The following is a 22,333-nucleotide window of genomic DNA, read 5'->3' as shown; positions in this document are numbered from 1 at the left end:
CAATGGCTTATTTTATTTAATTTTTGTATTAATTTATTGTGACTTAGGACTATTCAACAGAGAACCAGTATTACATTTTGATCAACAATACATAAGCAATTGATAATGTAGGAAACAGCAGACAAATTTAACATAAATCATTTGCCAAAGCATTTACAATTTGTTCAAAAGAATGAGAAATTGCTGTTATGATGTGCACAAGATGATGTGGAGGTTGAGCAAGTAGTTTTTAGAATTTCAATTCTGATCTGACTGAGAAAAAACGGTAATAGTGTTGCATTGGTTTTACCACAAAAGGTGCCAGAAGTAGTTTTATGAAGAATGCAAAAAGAGAAGTTGAGAGAGAAGCTCAAACCCTGCTTACTGTTTCACCTTCAAAGACCACGAAGTGGCCGTGAATATTGATTGAAGGTTTTAAAGTTAGAGGAATTGACTGAGTCCGTTGTTGAAAAGGTGCGGGGGATGGGCTTTCAGTCACGGTTTAACCATCCGTGAGGCACTTACAGATTGGAGTATACTGGCGCCTAAAAGGCATGCATGCTTTCTCCCTGCCAATACAGGAACCTCCTCCTCCTCGGAGGGCTGTATGTGAAGGAGGAATGCATCATAATGGGGCAACAATTATGCCCTAAATTCTGGAAGGACATAACTGAACTAGCCTTAAAGCAGAGGTCTTCAACAGGGGGTCCGCGAAATTTTTGGTTGATTAGACAATTAAAAAAAATAAAAATAAAAATTCTCTAAACATGAATCTGTCCATTATTTGAAAAGTTCAGTATTGTATGAAAGATAACAGGTATGTTTATGCATGGCAGTGGCACTAATAGGCCATCACACATTTTTCGTTTCCACGTTTAAAATGAAAACATCAATTTGAATAGCTTGTATGCATGATTATCATGCAATTGACAGACAATGGTGATATTGGCATTGGTATCAGTTGACAAGGTATGTTTATAAATGGCAGTGGCACGGCCTCCCTACTCACTGTACCTTGCACATGTTTAAAATAAAAACATGAATATATGAACCTGTGTATTATTTGAATAGCTTAGTATTGAATGCACAATAAAGAGGTATGTTTATACACAGTACTAGGCCCATTTAATATAAAACACAATGTTATACAATATATATAGTCGGGGGTCCCTGCTCCATCTCTCTATCAGTTTGGGGGTCCTTGGCCTGAAAAATGTTGAAGACCCCTGCCTTAAAGGATTCAATATGCTTCAAATGAACTAGGTCTAGTTATTTTAGATGTTCTGAATGGCAACACAAGAGGTTGAATGAACTGTCGTCATTGCCTCTTCTGGCGGCATCCCACCTAAGTTTCCTTGATCTCCCCAGGAATTATGTGCATTTTGCTTGCCTTCTCTTGATGCGATAAACCATACAATTGAGGATAAGAATAGCACACCTTTGGACAGTTTCTCCCTGAGAGCATTATGCTGTTAAACTTTGTACAAGCCAAACGTGACGAAAATAGTTGTGTGAAGAGAGCTTGAGAGAGAAGTTCAATCTCACCTTTGCACACCTGGTCAGTTGCTGCATGAATTGAGTTTGACTGTCAAATTGTCTGTATCCAAAAGTTACATAAACTGTCAGATGTAGCTTTCCCCGGTTCCACTGTCAGAAAAGAGTTGCAGAAGGTGTAAGATGATCCCAAGCACTCTGTTTGAAGCATATTGTGTCCCACCAAGTGCAACACAGCTGGTTGGCTGAGCTTTTAGCCACAAGTCTTCTTATGTTGTCTCATCAATATCACTTCCCCTTTCCCTCATTCATTCATTGCCCATTGCATGTTTTCTTTATCGCCTCCATCTGGTCTCTTCCTGCCCTCCAACGCTGCCTCTCTCCCCCAACCTTGTCTACTGCAGCAGAGCCTCAGCTGTGATAAAGATGGAACATGCTCTCGGAGCTCGTCATGCTACGCTTCCCGTTTCGCAGCACTGATATTCTGACACTGATCACCATCAAACTGTCAACAACAGACAGGGAGTGAGGGCTGAGGGTGGGTGGAGGTGCCGGGGGGAGCTAAGGCATTTTTCCTCATAAATAATTTTCACTCAACAGATGAGCTGAAGCAAGATTTATTATTAATTTCTGTCTTTTTTTTTGAGAGAGAGAAAATTGAGATGGATGATGCCTGGTGTTTGCCGGGCCTGCCAGAGACGTGGGAAAGGCCAGCCTATAGCCTTGCAGGGCCCTCAGTTAAGTCGCAGCCCAGTGAGGCGGGATTAGATGGGGCCTTTATTCACTTGATGGATAAGGATCAGGCTGACATGTTGCTCATGAACTCGCTCAAGGGGTTCAGAGGAGCACAGAAGCCATCTTTGCATTTAACCCTGTCCAGGCAGAAGACCAATCAAATCAAATAGAAGGTGCTCGTCTGTTCTGTGGTCTTTAATTGTGACATCCTAAGTATTGATCTTAATGTCAGTAGTAGCGTTATGGCCAGTTTGAGGAACTGTAACATTCATGTGAAAACAAATAATAATAATATATTTTATTTGTATAGCACTTTAAAAGGTACTCAAAGGCACTTTACATTGTAAAAACAGAAACAAAAGAAGCAATTACAATATAAACAAAATAGATGACATATCAGTAAGGAACAGCACAAAAACACACATAACTAACTTCACAGGTTAAAAGCAGATTTAAATAGATGAGTTTTAAGTGACGTTTTGAAAGTGGACAGAGTAGGGGGGGTAAGGAGGTTGGCGTCGGCGGATCTGAGGTTGCGGTTGGGAGCGTGTCGATGCAGGAGGTCAGAAAGGTATGAAGGGGCGAGGTTGTGGAGGGCTTTGTATGTGATGAGGAGAATCTTGAACTGGATCCTTTGCTGTATGGGGAGCCAGTGGAGGTTTTAAAGGACTGGGTGATGTTATCTCTGGTGCGGGAGTGGGAGAGCAGACGGGCAGCTGAGTTCTGCATGTATTGTAGTTTGTTGATGATTTTGGTGGATGAGCCGTACAGGATGATGTTACAGACCTCTCGACTGGACTACTGGCCGATGATGAGGATTTCAGATTTGTCGCTGTTGAGTTTGAGGAAGTTGGCTTGCATCCAAGTTTTTATATCTGTGAGGCAGTTGGTGATGGTGGAGTGGGTGGTGGGGGTGATTGATTTGGTGGAGATGTAGAGCTGGATGTCGTCAGCATAGCAGTGGAAATGGAAACCATAGTGGCGTATGATGTCGCCAAGGGGGAGCAAGTAGAGGATGAAGAGGAAGGGACCAAGTACTGAACCTTGGGGGACACCTTGAGAGACTTGAATTTATTGATGCTGATGAACTGTTCACGGTTGGAGAGGTATGATATGAACCAGGAGAGGGCTGTGCCAGTAATGTGGAGGGAAGACTCGAGACGGGAAAGGAGGATGGAGTGGTTGATGGTGTCAAAGGCTGCACTGAGGTCGAGTAGTATTAGGATGTTGAGGGAGTGGTCATCAGAGGAGAGGAGGAGGAGGTCGTTGGTGACTTTGATTCGGGCAGTTTCTGCGCTGTGATGACATCTGAATCCAGATTGAAAGGGTTCATACAGTTGTTTCGAGTTGAGGTGGATTTTTAGTTGGTGGGCGTTCCAGTATTTTAGACAGAAAAGGGAGATTGGAGATGGATCTGTAGTTGTTGTGGATGTCAGGGTCAAGGCCAGGCTTTTTGAGAATGGGTGTTCCTGGGCGGGAGGGACAGAGCCAGTAGACAGGGATGAGTTAATGACAGAGAGGATGAGCAGGCGGAGGGCCGGGTGGTTGTAGATGGTCTAGATTTTTGCTTTGTAGAAAATTGAGACCATATACAACCAACTGGTCACTTCCAGCCCCGCCCCCGCACAAATGTCTTATCTTTCAGAGGCAGATTTGTTGAGCTATGGAAGTCCACTGTTGCTGTTGTGATAAAATCAATTTGAATGTGGAACTCTGATATTTATATCAACATTCTGTGTAAATCTGTTTTTGAACTCTGCTGAGCCTCAAAGTCTTTGAGTGTCTTAGCTCAACATGGCCTTTACCCACTGAAGAAGGAGGAGCAGGAGTGCAACAGACAAACCATTTTAGCAAACAAAACAGAATTCATGCTACCAATTGACTGGTTAGCACATGCATCAAATAGGCCACACAGTCTTCTAGTGACTCACTTCATTGACAAATCTATCGACTATTTGACAGATTAGTTGATCACCCAAACAATTCATTTTAATGTTACTAAGGCTCATTTTATTTTAACAAACTATAGGCTATGTCATGAACAAAACTAAATATGCTACTCCTGAAAGCTTAAATAAAGATATTGTCCTCAAATCTAAGCACACTTAGCCATGTTGGTTTGTCCAACTTTGTTCCACAGAAAGATATCTTGGCAACTTCTGTCCATATTGACCTGACATTTGCTGCTCACTGGGCATATTCAAGCTCTCCCAAAAAATGAAATCATTTTATTATTTTTGTGCAGTGGACAGGTGATCCTGACTTTTTAGTCATACTAGTGCGGTGGCTGTTTGGTCCACCACTAATATTTCAATGAGTTGCCATGAAATTTGATACAGACATCCATGGGTGACCATGTGAGGGTTAATGCGAATGACTAACAATGACTTTGAAAACATGCTTTATTTTCATCAGATGATGTTAACATTCAACATTATGTTCCTGATACAAACAGAGCAGTTTGCTGTAGGGATGTTAATAATTAACCATTTAAAAATGCTATCAGTTAAATAGTTAAAGGAATATTAAATATAAATAAATAAAAGCTGGACAACACTGGGAATTTGGGGTTAAGTGTCTTGACACATCGACACTAGCAGAACCGGGGATCAAACCGCTGATCCTTTGATTGAAGGATGACGCTGCTCTACCACTGAGCCACAGTTGAGCTGCAGTCCTTTTCAGCTCCGTATCCACCTGCTTGTAATCCCTCTAGTAACTATTTACCATTCAAACGTTCTGTTTTACTGAGGAACACTTCAGTACAGAAGCTAAAGATGCTCTAACTTCTGTTTCATTGAGACTTTAAGACTGACTGATTTTTTGTTTTTTTATGTTTTTGGGTCCTGTAGTGATTCATTATGTCTCTATCGTACCACATACTGTATCGTACCTTCTTGTATAACATGAAATGCTCCTGAAAAGGAAGTACAGATTTCTGCTAATGTCAATATCCCCCTGCCAAGCTCTGACTTTTATGTATGGTTGTAATGATTACACTGACTTCAATGCTACGACCAGTGTCATAATTAATCATTCATAACTTCTGAGGGGGTTCAATCGATTGGGGAGAATGTGATGGGAAAAGGGTTTGATGCATGGCCTGATTAAAACATGGCTGTTTGCTTACAAGGACATATGTCCATACAGACAGGAAAGGGACTTAATGGATTCGTCTGAAATGTGTTTGTTGTGTCTTGATCCACCAGGGAATCAATATTCTGTGGTTCAGGGCACCTGTCAGTCACTGTGCTCACTGGATACGAGGGTAATATTACATTCTGCAGACCCTTATTGGTGCTACAGACTCATTACAGCTTTCATAGATACAAGAGCCTTGTTAATACACTTGTTATTATAACACTCTAGAACTTGACAATTCTGTTATCTTCCCTGAAAAGTCTTATTTTAAGATTAAGATAGACATTTGGTTTCAGGTTGTTGTAAAATCCTCAGTGCTAACATCAAGCCCCCGTTTAGAATAAAGTGAAACATAAATATGATGAAAGCACAAAGCAAACATGACGGTATTTGCAGGTGTCAATGACAGCAGGAAGCCATGCGTCTCAATATACCTGTTTTCAGGACAGAATGACAAGATTTTCACAATCACATAAAGGTTGAAAAGATGGTCTGACAACACATCAATAACAGTTTTACATCAAGCCAGCAGATGCTAACATCAAAGAAAATGTCTCCCAACCTTATTTTTGTTGATATGGGAAAGAGTACAGCTGTACCACCAATGTGCATGTGTAGCATTAATGTAAGAGTAAGTCACAGTTAGACACATGTGGGCTGAATTATATCACATGCTGACATATGTTGTATTCTGCCTGATGAACATGTGTGACCTCTGTACGTCGGTAGGCCGGTGCTAGCAATTGTTTTTGTTATTGTTACTGCTGTTATCTCGAGATCACAAGTCAATTATTTTGTTATCTTGAGAAAACAAACTTTGTTATCTCGAGATAACGAGATAATCCAATCATTATCTTGAGAAGACATAAAGGTTGTTTCCTATTATTACTTGTGATGCTTATCAGAGCTCAGGAGCACAATGCCAGCATGCATTGATGACTCCAAGGTCAAGTCAGCTGACGCTAAAGTTGAAGTGTATAGAATATACTGACACTCAGGGTAAATGCATCAATAAGTCCAGATCAAGCTGACCATAGCGACAGACTTAACAAAGTTAGTGAATGAATACAAGTTGGACTACGTCTGGTTTTCAAAGAAAGCTGTTAACAAAGCAAAATACGTACATGAAAACAGGATTCATTGGATTATGCTTGTTTTCATCTGTATCTAGTCAGAGATGTCCTCAACTCAAATGTATCAGTCATTGTTATTTAGTTTTGTTTTTTTCTAGCAACCCAAAAATCAAGGATTAAAGACATTTCTCACGCAATTTACTGGTATTTTAATTTCAATTAATTGGCGATACAGAGAACATGTTTTATACTCCCTGTAAATATAATCCAATTAATCTTATTGGCATAGTAATGGACCCAAGGTGTTGTCAGAAGCATAGTGCTCACCCTCTGGTTCCCCCTCAGCTAAACACTTTTAGCTCTGTCAGCACTGTTGTTGTTGGCTAACAACTGTTAGCTACTAGCCATTGGCTCAGCCGTCGACATTTTTAGAGCCGTATGTGGAGCCAATAGATATGCTCCAAATGTTGTATTGAGCATCTTTAAATAAAGGTAACATAACCACAAATAACAAATTCTCCATTACAAGCTAAAGTCCTACATTTAAAAGATTGTAAAAATATTTATCTGCAAAGTGACTGCATGTATCAAAAAAATATGAATAGAAATGAGTGTAAAACACAGCGGCTTGCTCTGAAATATAATGACGTAAAGGTGCTGCAACAAATAGAACAATACAAATCTCTGAAGATATAGTTTTCAAAGATTCATGAGACACTGTAACATGTTATTTTACTTAGCCAAATTGTGTTGAATTAATTGTCACAAGAGCACTAAGTGTTTTGAACATTTGTGTCCTGACTGTATTGATTATTGTATATTGTTTCTATTATAGAAGAATCAAAAGCAACTTGTCATTCATAGTGATTTTTGAGCAGCTGTTTTTCTCCACTTGGCGTCAGGCCTAACAACACCCCTTAGCATTTTTCAAATCAGAATCAGAATCAGCTTTATTGGCCATGTATGCGTGCGCATACATGGAATTTGACTCCGGTTACACATTACTCTCATCGTACATACACACATATGAAATATATACAATAAACAAGAGAAATATAAGAAAAACAAGGACATTTAACAGCTATATACAATATAAGTATAAATATATCCCACACAAAAGTGTGTATGTATATATATATATATAAAATACAGTAGTGCAAACAGAGGTAGTGCAATATGACTGATTTATTGTTCATGAGAGTGACGGCCAGTGGAAAGAAGCTGTTCCTGTGTCTGGTGGTTTTGGCGTACAGAGCCCTGTAGCGCCTACCAGAGGGGAGGAGTTGAACAGCTTGTGTCCAGGTTGTGATGGGTCTGCAGTGATCTTTCCTGCCCATTTCCTGACTCTGGAGGTGAACAAGTCCAGGATGGAGGGCAGGCTGGAACCAATGATCCTCTCTGCAGACCTGACAATCCGTTGGAGTCTGTTCCTGTCCTGTTTGGTGGCTGATCCAAACCACACAGTGACAGAAGAACAGAGAACAGACTGGATGATGGTGGAGTAGAACAGAATCAGCAGCTCCTGAGGCAGGTTGAACTTCCTGAGCTGGCGCCGGAAGTACAACCTCTGCTGGGCATTTTTCCGGATGGTGTCGATGTTGGGAGCCCACTTCAGGTCCCGGGAGATTGTGGATCCCAGAAACCTGAAGGACTCCACAGCAGACACAGTGTTGTTGAGTATGGTGATGCGGGCCAGTGTTGGGGGGCTCCTCCTGAAGTCCACTGTCATCTCCACAGTTTTGAGCTTGTTCAGCTCCAGGTTGTTCTGACCACACCAGAGGACCAGCTGTTCAACCTCCCGCCTGTACACTCAGGGCTGAGACACTCGGCCCTGAGTGGCTTATTGCTAAAGTACCTCTCTGATCAATCATGGAGACAATGTTTCAAAATATGTTTTATTTTCAGAGAGTTCTCTGTCTGTTGGGAATGTTACGCTTCAACAAATCCTTGGGATAAGTAGAGAAGGTGGCGACGGCTGCGAGTTCTGTGGTCACTGTGTGTCCACTGTCATTTGATCAGATTGATGAAGTGCTGATGGATTTCTCTCTTGACTGATCACGGCTCTCTGGCTCCCGGCACGGCAGCATAAAGGACTGTTACCGTAGGCGGTTTATTCACTCACATATACACACAAGACTGCACTGACACCGACAGCTTCGTAAGAGCTTATTTACAGTGGCAAGAAAAAGAGAGTGAACTGTTTGGAATTAATTGCATTCATTAATGAATTTGGCCTAAAATATAGCCTGATCTTCATCTAAGTTAGCCTTTTACCGAATGACATAAATTAGGGATGCACCGATACCACTTTTTAAAAAGACCAAGTACTTACATCTGAGTACTTGCCGATTGAGTACTCAGTTCTAACAATGACTTTGAAAACATGTTTTATTTCGTCAGATGATTTAACGTTCAATATTGTGTTTCTGATACAAACAGAGCATAGTTTGCAGTAGGGATGTTTATAATTAACCATTTAACAATGCTATTAGTTAAATAGTTAACGGAATATTAGAAATATAAAAGCTGGACAAAATCACAAAATCACTTATAGGACAAAAAGCGCTGGTCTACCTTAAAGGCCAGCTCACCTTAAGTGTGCCTGCCCTTGTATCTTGGCAGCTTGTTAGGCTAAAATGTTGAGACGTTAACGACACGTTGCCGTATTGGTATTGGGTGCAGGTGTTTTGAAGCAGTTTTACGAGTAATAATAATCATAATACATTTTAGATTTTATATCACTTTACATGGTAAAATCAGAAATGAATGAAAGCAATTACAATATAAGCAAAATAGATAACATAACCGGAAGGAACAGCACAAAAACATACATAACTAACTTCACAGGTTAAAAGCAGATTTAAATAGGTGAGTTTTAAGTGCAGTTTTGAAAGTGGTGAGTGACGGAGAATGTCTGAATTGCTGGGAGAGAGTTCCAGAAGAACGGGGCAGCAATGGAGAAGGCCCTGTAGGGGTCACGTGATGCAGCGAAGCTAGGTAGACGCTGTCCCAGAGGTTCTTCAAACAAATCCATTTTAAAACCTTTTAAAACACCCAAACTCAGTCCCAACCTGGTCGGACAGCTTTATTATGGTCCGAAGAACCAGAAACAAACAACTAAACTCAGCTGGTGAGCAAACTCTGACATATATTGATAAAACAACTCCCAAGAATAGCGACGAAGAAGTTCATGTCATGGCGGCGGCGGCACAAGAGCACCTGGGCGGTGTTAAAGACTCCCTCATTATTCAAGAGATACGAAACGTAATCAAGCTCTCTCCAGTAAACTCGACTCTAAAACCGGAGAAATTAACCAATCTATCTCTGGACTGAAGACGATGCTGGATACACTGAGCACCCGCAGAACCGAAGCGGAAGACCGCATTAGCAGAGATTACAGACATGTGTGGACGCAGGAACAGTGGTGCCATCAATGCAGAGGGAGAAGTTGTGGTGGGACTGTTTTTTGCACGATGCACCACACCCGGCCGACTCCAGCTGTCGCCTCAGAGCCGCAGCTATCCCCGGACCCGGCCGCTGTCGCCTCAGAGCCGGAGTTATCCCCGGACCCGGCCGCTGTCACTTCAGAGCATCAGCGATCCCCAGTTCCGGCCGCCGCCGTCTCCAAGCCGCAGCCGCTCCCAGTCCCTGCCGCCGCCGTCTCCGAGCCACTCCCATTCCCTGCCGCCGCCGTCTCCGAGCCACTCCCTGTCGCTGCCGAATGCCAGCGATCTCCAGTTACTGCCGCTGCCACCTCCGTGATGCAGCGACCTCCAGTCCCTTACCCCACTGGGCCATCACTTCATCCCCCTGAGCCCTTCTGCCCATCCGCCTGAGCGCCTGGGTCCAGAGCAACTCCGGCAGTCAGGTCGCCCACCCAACATCCTGTGTCCAGATCCCTCCTTCCCGTCCGACCGCCCTCCTGCCCGTCCCCCAGAGCCCTGTGGCGGGTTGGATCCAGCCGTCCCTCCTCCGGACCCCCTCCACCCACCCTATTCGATGTTGAGATGTCCCTCCTCCGGACCCCCTCCACCCAGCCTGTTTGGTGTTTTTTGAACTTTGGACGTCTGGAATCTGTCCCTTGAGAGGGGGGGGCACTGTGACGGTTTAGACTTTGCCCCCTGTGTTCTTGTGTCTCTGTCTCTGTTTCCCCTGATTGCACTCATCCTACTCACCTGCCCAGTCCAACCAGCTGCCTTCAATCTTCTCATCACCCCACACATATATACTCCCCTGCTTTCCCTGTTCTGGTTGTCAGATCGTCCTTGTTCGTTCCCCTGTCTGTTCCCGTATTTTGTCTCCCTCGTGTTTGCTCGGTGCTCCAGCGTTTGCTCCTGGTTTGTACATTTGCCTATTTTTGTGATTTTGGATTTTTGCCCGCTCCTTTGGAGTCGCTTTCAGTTTTTGTTTAGGACTTTTTTAAGTAAAAAACCTTATTTTCAACTTCACCTCGTCTCCAGTGTCTGTGTCTGCGCTTGAGTCTCAGATCTGCCCCTCGGATGTGACACTGGGTAATAAAATAGCATATGCAACACAGCACTGCTGGTGGCTGGAAGCGTCAGCTTCCAAGTGTCGGGCGAACAAAGGTAACAGGGCGACTTTTTCAAGCCAGACGTCAAGCAAAGGCTTCTCGAGCGTGTACTTGCGGGTCAGTAATCTGTTTATATTGACTACCATGTGGTTACATCCTATTTCTGTCCGTTCCTCTGTCCCAGGGGTCGGCAACCTTTACTATCCGAAGAGCCACTTTGCCCTATTTTTCACCAAATAAAATTTGTCTGGAGCCGCAAAACCTATTTGATATCACAGCTTATAAAGTTTTATACATAGTTATATTACATATACAAAAACTATAGTTTGTTGTACTGTATTTATGAAGAAGAATAAAGACAATTATTGACATGTTGTTGCTATTTTACCTGTTATAACAATATCAAACTCTTATGAAGAGGAGAAAAAAACTTGCTCAGTTTGCTGCAGCAGTTGAGAAATCATCTCCAGCGTGATACTTTTCAGCAAATGCTGTGTGTTTGTTCTGGAAGTGTCTTTCAACATTACATTTTTTGCACATATCAAGCATACAGTAAGCCAGCATCGATGGCAGTGAAAGCTAATTAATACGTCTCAATAACTCAATAACAATAACTCTATTTCCCTCTGTGACTTTTCTTTTTTGGATTTATCCATTGATAGTTTACCGAGGGCGGGGGTCTGCAAATCATGATTAGCCACCTGCAGGGAAAAGCGCTTGACAGGTGTAATAGGATGTGATGCACATTTTAGTTGACAAAATATTAAAACATTTTTATTTACGGTCAGGTGTTGCTGACCTTGTTGTCTTTACTAGCAGCTGTTGTTCAGTTAAAGTCTGCATTATTACGGAGGAAGCAGCTGTTATGCGATTAGTGAGCAGCGTTTCCAGCGGCGTTATCAGACCTACAGAGCGGCCGTCTGAAGTCATGTATTAGATTTAAAGAAAATAAAGTTTAAAAAAATGCAGAAAAAATGCACAGTGTATATACAATAAAATAGAATGGTATTAAATTAACTAAGTAGGTAAACTAAACTAAACAGTAGTGCAAAAGATTGCCAAAAGCAGCAACAACAGTGTAGCAGTGTGTAGTTATGTGGAGGATGATCTGGCCAGAGGTGATTTGTTATAGAGTGTTATTGCAGTGGGCAGGAATGTTCTCCTGTATCTGTCCTTGTGACAGCGGAGCTGGATCAGTCTGTCCCTGCAGTAGGTGATGGAGAGGGTGGTCCAGGTTATCCAATATGGATAATAATTCTTCAGTCTCCTCCTCTCCACCACCTTTTCCACATTGTTTTGTTTGCAGCCAATGATGGAGCCGGCCTTCTTAATCAGTTTATTAAGTCTGTTGGTGTCTCCGGCTCCAATGCTGCTCCCCCAGCAGACTACGGAGAAGTACAGTGCACTGGCCACAACAGACCGATGGAACATCTCCAACATCTTGCTGCACACGTTGAAGGATCTAAGTCTCCTCAAGAAAAAGAGTTGACTCATCCCCTTCTTGTACACAGCGTTGATGTTGGTCTTCCAGTTCAGTCTGTTGTCGATGGAGACACCCAGGAACTTGTACTCCTCCACCATGTCCACATCCTCTCCCAGAACTCTCAGCGGTTGTGGAGCCGTCGTCTTCCTCCTGAAGTCGACCACCATCTCTCTGGTCTTGGCCACGTTCAGAAGCAGGTGATTTCTACCGGCCCACTCCACAATGTCATCCACTACTGCCCTGTACTCCTCCTCCTGTCCGTCCCTTATACACCCGACATGAGGCTGGTATGCAAATTACAGAGGGTCCAGTGAGGATTTCACCTGCAGTCGGAGGTGGGCCAAGACCATCCTCTCCAGCACCGGTAGTCGTTGAGGCCAGATGGAGTCGTCTTCTTAGGTACAGGAACCAGGCATGACGTCTTCCACAGCACCGGGACTTCTTCCTGCTTCAGGCTCAGGTTGTAGTGGTGTTGCAGGACATCAGACAGCTGGATGGCGCAGGTCTTCAGGACCCTGGGGCTAATGCCGTCAGGTCCAGCAGCCTTGCCTTGGTGGAGTCTCTCCAGCTGTCTCCTAACCTGACCAGTTGTCACAGAGAGGGGGGGAGGATGGTCATGGTGTCAGTGGTGGAAGAGCCCTTTGAAGTGGAGGGCTCTGAGTCCATGCGGCTCACCAGGGGGGAGGCAGCCGAAGTGTTTGTGAGGTGTGGTGTGTGGAGGAGACAGATTAGGGCTGTGAACTAAACCTATTGAAGAAACAGTTTAGCTCGTTTGCCCTCTCTTGGAAGCCCCCTGGTTGTCTCCCTCCAACCTTGAAGCCAGTTATCAGCTTCATCCTGGTCCACACCTCCCTCACGTTGTTCTGCTGGAGTTTGGCCTCCAGCTTCCTCCTGTAGGAGTCCTTCCACTCCCTGAGCTTCAGCTTCAGGTCGCGCTGGACTCTCCTGAGCTCGTCCCTATCCCCAGACCTGAAAGCTGCTTTCTTCTCATTAAGAAGATCTTTCAGGTCACTGGTGATCCATGGCTTGTTGTTGGAGAAGCAGCGCACAGTCCGGGATGGTATGGTGTCGTGCTCACAGAATTTAATATATTCTGTGATACAGTCCGTCATGCTGTTGATGTCCTCCCCATGTGGTCCACACAGCACATCCCAATCCGTTGACTCAAAGCAGTCCTGCAGAGCGGCATTAGCCTCCTGAGACCACCTCCTCACAGTCCTGGTGGTCACAGGCAGCATCTGCACCAGAGGAACAAACTTGGTTGTTAACAGGATCAGGTTGTGATCAGACCTGCCAAGCTGGGGAAGGGCAGTGGCACTGTATGCATCCTTTGCATTAGCATACAGAAGGTCAGCTGATGGAGGGACGTACACAGCCACAACAATGTGGCAACTCCCTCTGCAAATAATATTGCCGCATCCCCACGGCTAACAGTTCAATGTCTGGGCTACAGAAGCGTTCCTTCACACACACATGGTCGGGATTGCACCACGTCTCGTTCACAAACATTGCAATCCCGCCACCTCTCTTCTTTCCGCTCTGTATAACGTCTCTGTCCGCCCGAACAGTCCTGAAGCCGGGCACCGACGCACTGTGGTCTGGGAAATCCGCGTGCAACCAAGTCTCCGTGAAACACATGACGCTACACTCACGGAAGTCCCTCTCAGTCTTTACCAGCGTGCCGAGCTCGTCCGTCTTATTTGCCAAAGGCCTCACGTTCCCCATTAGAATAGCCGGTACTTCCTCCTCTCCGCAGTTCCTCCGGGATCTCCGGCCTGGCGCTGGGCAGCAGCGGCAGCTCACTCAGCACGATCAGCTGATCACGGGAGTAAACAATGGCCACAATCATTGTGTGTGCCTCTCCGTTACAAAGAGGGTGAAAAGTAACAGAAAAGTTGAGAAAAAGTTATGGTCCGTTGTCTAACCGTAACTTACACCAAACGTTCAGGAAAAAAACAAAAAGAAGAGAGGAAAGAGTGAAAAAAGACTAAAAATGAAAACATGCTGGCACGGCACCTTCTTGCAAGATGGTTGGTATAAGCAGTCATTGCAATACTTTCATAGTGAATGTTTTACAGTTGCGTTCATTGTCAAAGCACAACGTCTCCCTGAGTCCTGTGTTCACTGCGCACATTCATTGTAGGCCTTCAGAGTTATTATGTCCTGCTCCGGTAAACATAACACAGGGCCTTACCTGCCAGGCTTGGACATTGTTTCTCTAGAAAAAATATCTATTGGGGAAATGCAGTCAACCAACTATTTTAATATCACAGTAAATAGGCTTTTTTGCATTATGAAAACGTTCATGATTAAAACTAATCCCAGTCCTAACACAAGACTAACTCTAATTAAGATGAGAACAAGCTTTGGAAGATTTTCTCTCTTTCGTTTTATCCTCATCTCCCTTATTCTGCTTAATTTCCATATCTCCGTGTCCATGGAGACAAGCAAGCAACTTTCTCATTAGACCTCATGTGTATTCATATTCAAACTTACCTACTTAGACAGTCACCTCTCCAACACCGATTCACCTCTCTGCAGTGATTCATCTCCGTTTTTACAGGCCAGATTCCTTTCAATTGAACCGCTGAGCTTCTCAGCAGGAATACAGCGTTTCTTGTCTGTGAACGGACCCATTCTAAATGCTCAGCTTTCCAATTATAGTACATCCCGCTTAACTGATGCTTATTAATTCCTTCAAACTCATTATGGCAAGCAAAATAGGGCTCTCCCATGAGATGAATACTAATGAAATAAGAAACTTCTCGACAGTGCTGCTGCTGTCAGAGGTCTTTCTGTTCAGATGTTTGCTTTAAGCTCCAGTACAAAATAAATTCCCCTGGGGAAAAAAAAGCATTTCTAAAGAATCCATTGGTGAAATCACTATCAGGAAGCATCGATCAGAATCAGCCTGTCCTGTGGTAATCGCTTGTGGCAGGAAGGACCTGCAGTACTCGTGCAATGGTGTGTATGGATTACGTCTAGACATCAAGAGGGTTCTTCAGTGCTTGTAGTTGGAGTAAATAAAGCTCCCCTGACTGACACTCAGCAAGCAGGGCCAGGCCATAGGGCTAACCCAAACAAAATACTTCAATCTCTCACCGTTGCTCTCCACTGCTCCCCAAGGGCTTGATTGATTGATTCGCCGGCCAATCAGAGTACATTGATCTCAGAACTCGACCCCCCCCCCCCCCACACACACACACACACACACACTCTTAACTCCCCAGGCCTCCTCTCAGTCCATTCATCTGCTGGCTGTCAGAAGTATTCACTTGGAGGGCTGTAGCTGTGGAGACCCGCACTCTTAAGCACACCTCTCTGTGGCTTTCCCGAAGAAAGTGCTTTACAGTGCCTCATATTGTTATTCAGGCCTCCCTTGATCCAGTTGCTATCGCTATCATGAAGCTCATTCCTATAGAGAGTCATGATACTAAAAGCTTGCGTAGTTCCATCCATCCATTGTTCCATCCATTATCTTCTGCTTATTTGGGGCTGGGTCGAGGGAGCAGCAGGCATAGCAGGGTATTCCAGACATCCTTGTCCCCAGCAACATTTTCCAGCTTCTCCTGGGGGACCCCAAGATGTCCCCAGGCCAGAAGAGATATAAAATCTCTTCTCTTCTGGGTCTACCCCAGGGCCTCATAACAGTTGGACATGCCCTAAAAACCTTTAAAAGGAGAGGTCCAGGAGGCATCCTGATCAGATGCCCCTTCCCCGTCCGAGCTCCCGCCGGATGTCTGAGCGCCTCACAATATCTCTCATACTTTAGTCACGACCCAAAGCTTAAGACCATAAGTGAGGGTCTGAACGTAGATGGACTGTTAAATCGAGAGCTATGCCTACTGGCTCTGCACCCTACTCACTGGTCCGGTACAATGGCCACATCACTATTGACGTTGCACCCGCTCCATTTTACCTTCACTTGTGAACACGAGTGGGGCAGTGACACATTCACAACCTGTCAGGCACAATCCACCGTTTTCTGGCAGAGAACCATGGACTCCAACTTGGAGGTAGTGATTCTCTCTGCGACTGCCTCACACAGGATGAAAAAAAGGCAAAGATAAAAACCCTTGTACATGAAAATACAAGGAGAGCAGTGTAGAGAAACTCAAGCATTTTGATAAAGAATAGGCTCTGTATAACTTCAGATGCTGGCTTGTTATCATCATTTGTATTGTCAATTTTATCATCAAAAGTAATTCAGGTAATTTCTGGCTGTCCATTAAGAAACCAAATTCATTTAAAACACGCAAAACATTCATTAGAAATGGAGAAAGAAAAAGAATGGTTATGAGAAATGTAATTCATTGAATAAACATTTTTGACTGAAGTCTTTGCTCAGAATGTACCATCAACAAAGTTCTCTTATATATCTTTTTGTATTTCATTTAGTTTATGCTAATCTGTTATTGGCCACAACAAATATAAAGGATGATTTCCACCCTTTGGCTTGTTAAAAACCAAAATAGTTACATTGCGTTGGTGAAATGATGATTTCTAAACTTCATCTTAAGTCCTCTACCACTGTATGTACGCGAGTGATGAACTGGCAGTAATGCAATGGATGCATACAGTGAAAAAGTAGAAAATAAATGATAATGTTTGAAAGACTAAATTACATTCTAATTGGACAGTCCTTTCTTTCTGAATTACGTTTCCATTTTTTCTCGTGCAGTGCTTAGCTACTTATGTTGGCCAACGCAACAGTTGGATTGTTGTAGCAGCCCTGGTGCACTGTAAGCTGAAGGCAAGAATGGATTTGTTGATTTGTGGAGGGTGGCAGCGGCCTCTTTTTGTTATTCATCTATATGTATAGTATCCCCTGTAAACTGAATCTGTGGTCTTTTGTTTAATAAATAATAAAGGAGTGTGAAGTAACATGATGCCATGGGTTGGTTTTTCCTCCTGTTCTCCCCAGGATCAGAACCCAGATTAAACATTTGTGGATTCATTAGTCAACCATTTCATCGTGTTCTACCCATTTGCAACACTGAAATGTGAATTTACTACGTTTCTGACTCTCCAATGCGATGGCTCAGACTATTTGGTGTGTGAGAGCATCCACTACTGGGAAAATGTCTGAATTGTATGATTCTTCAGCGCACAACTTACTTCCATAACCCCATAGGTGCCATATGCAGAGAAATTATTAAGACACATTTTGGCATTAGATGTTGAAGCCTCTGTACACCCAAACAGATGGATTTGGTTTATTCTGGTTTATTAGACCTCTGCAGGTTGAAGGAGGGTCTGAGCTTTGATGGGAATTTCTTAGGTCACTAATCTTTATCTGGCAATAACAATGATAAAGGTGTAATTTAATCTGCTGTTGGGAATAACATAGCCTCGAATAGGGGGCAACAATATGTTGGGAACATAAAGGAGTGTGTTTGGGTTATCAGTATCTAAGAAACTAAATTCTTGACATCAATAGAATTATTAATGTCAGTAACAATTATTAATGATTATTAATAATAACGGGGCACCACCCTGAGAACAGGGACCAATAACCAAACGATAAACTAAGTCTCATAATTAGTGTTCACTCACAATGTCAATAGTCTGAGTACTATTACACATTCAGAGTGAAAGTGAAGGTTTAAGTTCGAGCACAGACCACATATACAGCTATCATCACAATACATGCACAAAGTAATCAGACAGCTGTTCTTTAAAATATAACAGAGTTTATTACGTTCTAATACTAATGATCTAGTCGACTAATATCTAAACTAACAACTATACATTCATGAGCACGCTATCTAAAATCAACAGACTATTGAAAAGAGGAGGGGGGAGTGTGTGTGTATGTGTGCGAAAGGGGGAGGAGCGAGGGAACAGCTCAGCGACGTATGACGTAGTGACATCTCTCATGTGTGAGACTCAAAAATGGCGGATAGCCAACAGGAGACCTGGCGTCTATACGTGCCGGTAGCCGTTTAGCACGTAGCTAGATTAGCTCAAAGCTATATGTGTGTGTGTGTGTGTGTGTTAGTAAAAGAGAAGGGAAAGGAACAAAACAAAATGAAATAAAACAAAAGATTAAGATCCTTCGCGCCGCGCTGGAGTATGGAAGATTGCTCTCTCAGCCAGGGGAGCAAGAACCGTGACTCTTTGTCTCAGCCGGCGGTTCTGACCTCCTGAACTGATGAGAAGCAACTTCGACCTCACTGAGGCTGTCTCGACACGAATCACGGTAGCATGAAATGCACGCTAACTTCTACACAACACTAGCAATTTCAGGGATCGCCAGTGTCGGTGATCATAAAACATACACCACGTTATAAAAATGAAAAGTACTTTAAGCACACAAACAAGATAAAATAAACACAAATTAACTCTCTCTAACTCTGCCCAGAATCTATTTCGCCTTACGGTACAATCAATCACGATGCAATCGTGTTGGTTGAGGGGGGTTCTTCTGAGCTTCCGTGGGCTTGGGCAGCGCGGCTGCGGGTTGCGGGAGGTGTACTCTCGGTAGGAGAGACTCGCTGTCGTCTGGATAAGGGATTTTCGCGTCCTTTAAGGCCGGAGCAAACGAGGTGCTTGGTGGAGAGTGGAAGTTCTCTCTCTCTCTTTCTGAAGAAGTCTTGCTTCTTCACTTCTGCAGGAATAAAAGGGTTCGCTTCGTGGATACGAACAAAGATAAAATAGACAGTTTGGTGAATTCGGCCAACGAATATAAACTGTTCGACCTAGGATTTGGTTGAAAAGGGAAACAACGTTGGTGTGCTCCCTAGCTCGACGGAGGTCGAAGGGGAAAAAGCATTGAGGTGGGGGTTGCAGGTAGTTTTGTAGAACAGTGGCTGAACCACAGGGGTCCTGGGGTGTCTTGGCTCTCGGCCAATTAGATTGCAGCGGTGCTTTCAGGTGACTTCAGGAATACAGTTTTTGGGGGGAGGAAACTCACACCCTAATGTGAATTTCTTCAGAGCTGGGGGTTTGGTGCTCAAACTACAATCAGGATGAAACCTTTGCTTGCAAAAGGGAAGGCCTGACTCTCTCTGTTCCACAGCACATGTCGAAGCCATATAGTCAGATCCCAACACTGCCAAACAGGTTTAATGAAGCTAACAGGAGACTCAGGAAGACGTTACTCAATTAGTGTATGCACCTCCACATAGTTGTGTTGACATGTCGGGGGCTGGCTTGTTAGGTGTCTTACCAGGACCTGGACAGGGCTGGTCAGATAGAGGGTGACAGGATTTGAATTGACTCGTGAGTCGAGTCTTGACATATAAATAGGCAGGATAAACCGATAGACCCAATGACAAAGTATTGTAAACATCACAGTTTGCGTTGCTTCTAGAGGCTGGAGCCAAAATGCATAGGGATTTAAATTAATTCATTCATTAATATTTAAATATCCCTATTTTTACAACTATTACTATAACTATTTATAATTAGTCTTTGCGGCATGCATGGACCGATTGCTTGGTTCCCGGCATTGCTGCGTAGAGTGTTGTCGGGACGTATCTGTTTGTTGTGCTAGGTCGTTCAGAATGCATGGCTCTTCGGAGCGGGATGATTGCTTGGCTCCCGGTCCCCGATGTGCTGCAGAGAAAGAGTTTGGTTGTAATGTTAGTACATCCAGCTGATCTGCAGTTAATGAGCCACAGCCTGTAAAGCCACACTGATGTGGAAGTCTGCAGTGCCCTGAAGCTCTGCCCCCTCTGCTATACGCAGCAACTACAATAAAAGCTTTGTAATGATTTGCACTGTAACGAAACAATGTACTGTTAAAGCACATTTTTCTAATCAAAACAATTCAACCTTGATACTTTGATCAACTAATCAGTTGTTTCTCTTCCTTTGACAGGGGGGATATTCGAGTCCATTGAAAGCGGTCCATCAGGTGCTGAGGAACTAGCCTTTAAATTTGCTTTAAACACAATCAACAGGAACAGAACCCTACTGCCAAACACCACGCTCACCTACGACATCCAAAGGATAAACATCTATGACAGCTTTGAGGCCTCCAGGAAAGGTATTTCTGTGTTTGTGATCAGAAGATCTGCCTCTGGTGTTGGCATGCTCTCGGCTGCTGCGTGTGTTTGTGTATATATTGAGCGAGTGAATGTGTGTGTGCACATACGCTATGCCATAGCTGCTTTGCATTGTAAATGTATTCCCCGTTCGAGGCTTGTGAGCTGCAGTGGCTTAGATTGTGACAATTATAACCAGGCGAGGGAGAAATGGCTGAGCACTTCAAATGTAAACAGGAGAATTGATTGGTTCCAGGTAATGACTCAGCGGCAGTAATTCAAAGACCGGTTTGGCCCCCAGAGACAACCAATAAACTGCTATAATCTATCAGTTTTGTGTGTGCATCAGGCTGACATTTCAAGTCTCTTATCAATTACGGGCCATTATATCCTGCATCAGTGATTTAGCCAACTCCCTTAAAAAGGTGATTAGAGTGCACAGTCGAGCTAATACAAAGACAGTGCACTTATTTGGATGTCCCCTGAACACAATTTCATGACAGCAAGCTCAAGTTGGTCACACTTTTTGCCTCACTGCTTCAGCTTTCTATGTAAATGCAATGTAGCAGAGGTTGTTTAATCAATATATATATACGTATATATGCAAACATTCCTCAAACAGGAGGAATGTTGGAGGACTATGCTTTAGTTGGGGACTATTTTCAGTGGCAGATCAGCAAACGGGATTCCAGGGCATACACATCCAAACTATTTCCTGTTTCCTGACTAATATAATAACTGGAAAACTAGCTCGTTTTTAGGCACTTTCTTGATAATTTTCTAGGCCAAGACGTACAAATATACGTATCATCAAAGAAAAACTTAAGTCCGCTACATAAGTCTATTACATCCTCCCTCCTGGATGGAGTTCATGAAGTTGGCAGGGAAGCAAATTCAGCAGCATAACGGTAACGGCCCACTAAATTAATTTAGTAGACCGGTCTCGTTCTTAAAAAGTTACATTTTCATTAAATTTTCCTTTTGCGTATTAAGCCATGTAGGCAGCTGGGATTAAACTATATTTAACTGACTGTATTGTCTGAGAAGCACATTGCACAATGTTTGAAATGCAGAAGTAAAATTACATTTTTGTTAACAATGAATGATCATTGACTTTATTATTATCTAGCTTTAACTGGATATTACAGAAGGATCACAACTGAAGCCTCCAAACACTTAGAGAACATGGAATCTTTCTCAGCTTAATTCAATTACAATTACATTTCATTTGAATTACTTCCTTTACAATGAAAAAATGTCACATATCACTTCCATAAGGTTGTTCTTAGTAGACAGATCACAGCCAATTTCATATTCCTGGCAGCGAAGCTATAGCGATAGTAAAGTTCAAGGTGTATCAAAGTTTGTTATCTTCTTTGTAATGTTGATTTACTGAAATGGCGTTCATTTGCCTTAATGATTATTGATACCAATAACTAATACTAATACACTAAAGCAGTCAGGCTGGGAGCCCATAGCTTTATAACCACCAGGGGGCGACTCCTGTGGTTGTATAGAAGTCTATGAGAAAATGACTCTACTTCTCTCTTGATTTATTACCTCAGTAAACATTGTAAACATGAGTTTATGGTCTCAATCTCTTGTTTCAAGTCTTCTTCAATACAGCATGATGTTCATTTAGTACATTATGGTCCATTTAGAGTCACAGACCATAAAGCAGAGTGCATGGTGATGAAGGAACATGTCAGCTGGTGCAACAGTGCGACTTATTGATGTGTTCTTGGACAACAATGGAGCTTTAAGGCACAAAGGATGAAGATTTACAGTATCAGGCTTAATGCATGCTTTACTTGTTGCCACAATACACTCATTTTTTGTTTGGCTCTGCACATGGGATTTGTTGACAAAAAGAAAAATATGGAATATCAACAGACTTACAGTCTTA

The 22,333-nt window shown here is 43.2% G+C and overlaps 1 protein-coding gene across 1 annotated transcript in view; it reads left to right on the top strand.

Moving 5' to 3' along the window:
• grik2 (glutamate receptor, ionotropic, kainate 2) overlaps positions 1-22,333 on the top strand; it is a 219,763-nt gene that overhangs the window by 65,521 nt on the left and 131,909 nt on the right. Inside the window, exon 2 of the mRNA XM_031873843.1 lies at positions 20,262-20,429. Within this exon, the coding sequence (XP_031729703.1) occupies positions 20,262-20,429 (168 nt within the window). The remainder of the gene's footprint in view (positions 1-20,261; positions 20,430-22,333) is intronic.

This window comes from Anarrhichthys ocellatus, unplaced genomic scaffold (assembly GCF_004355925.1).
Source record: "Anarrhichthys ocellatus isolate YVR2014 unplaced genomic scaffold, GSC_Weel_1.0 scaffold75, whole genome shotgun sequence".
Classification (NCBI taxonomy): Eukaryota; Metazoa; Chordata; class Actinopteri; order Perciformes; family Anarhichadidae; genus Anarrhichthys; species Anarrhichthys ocellatus.
Note: the sequence above shows the minus strand (reverse complement) of the source record. Positions and strands in the feature narration are given on the sequence as shown.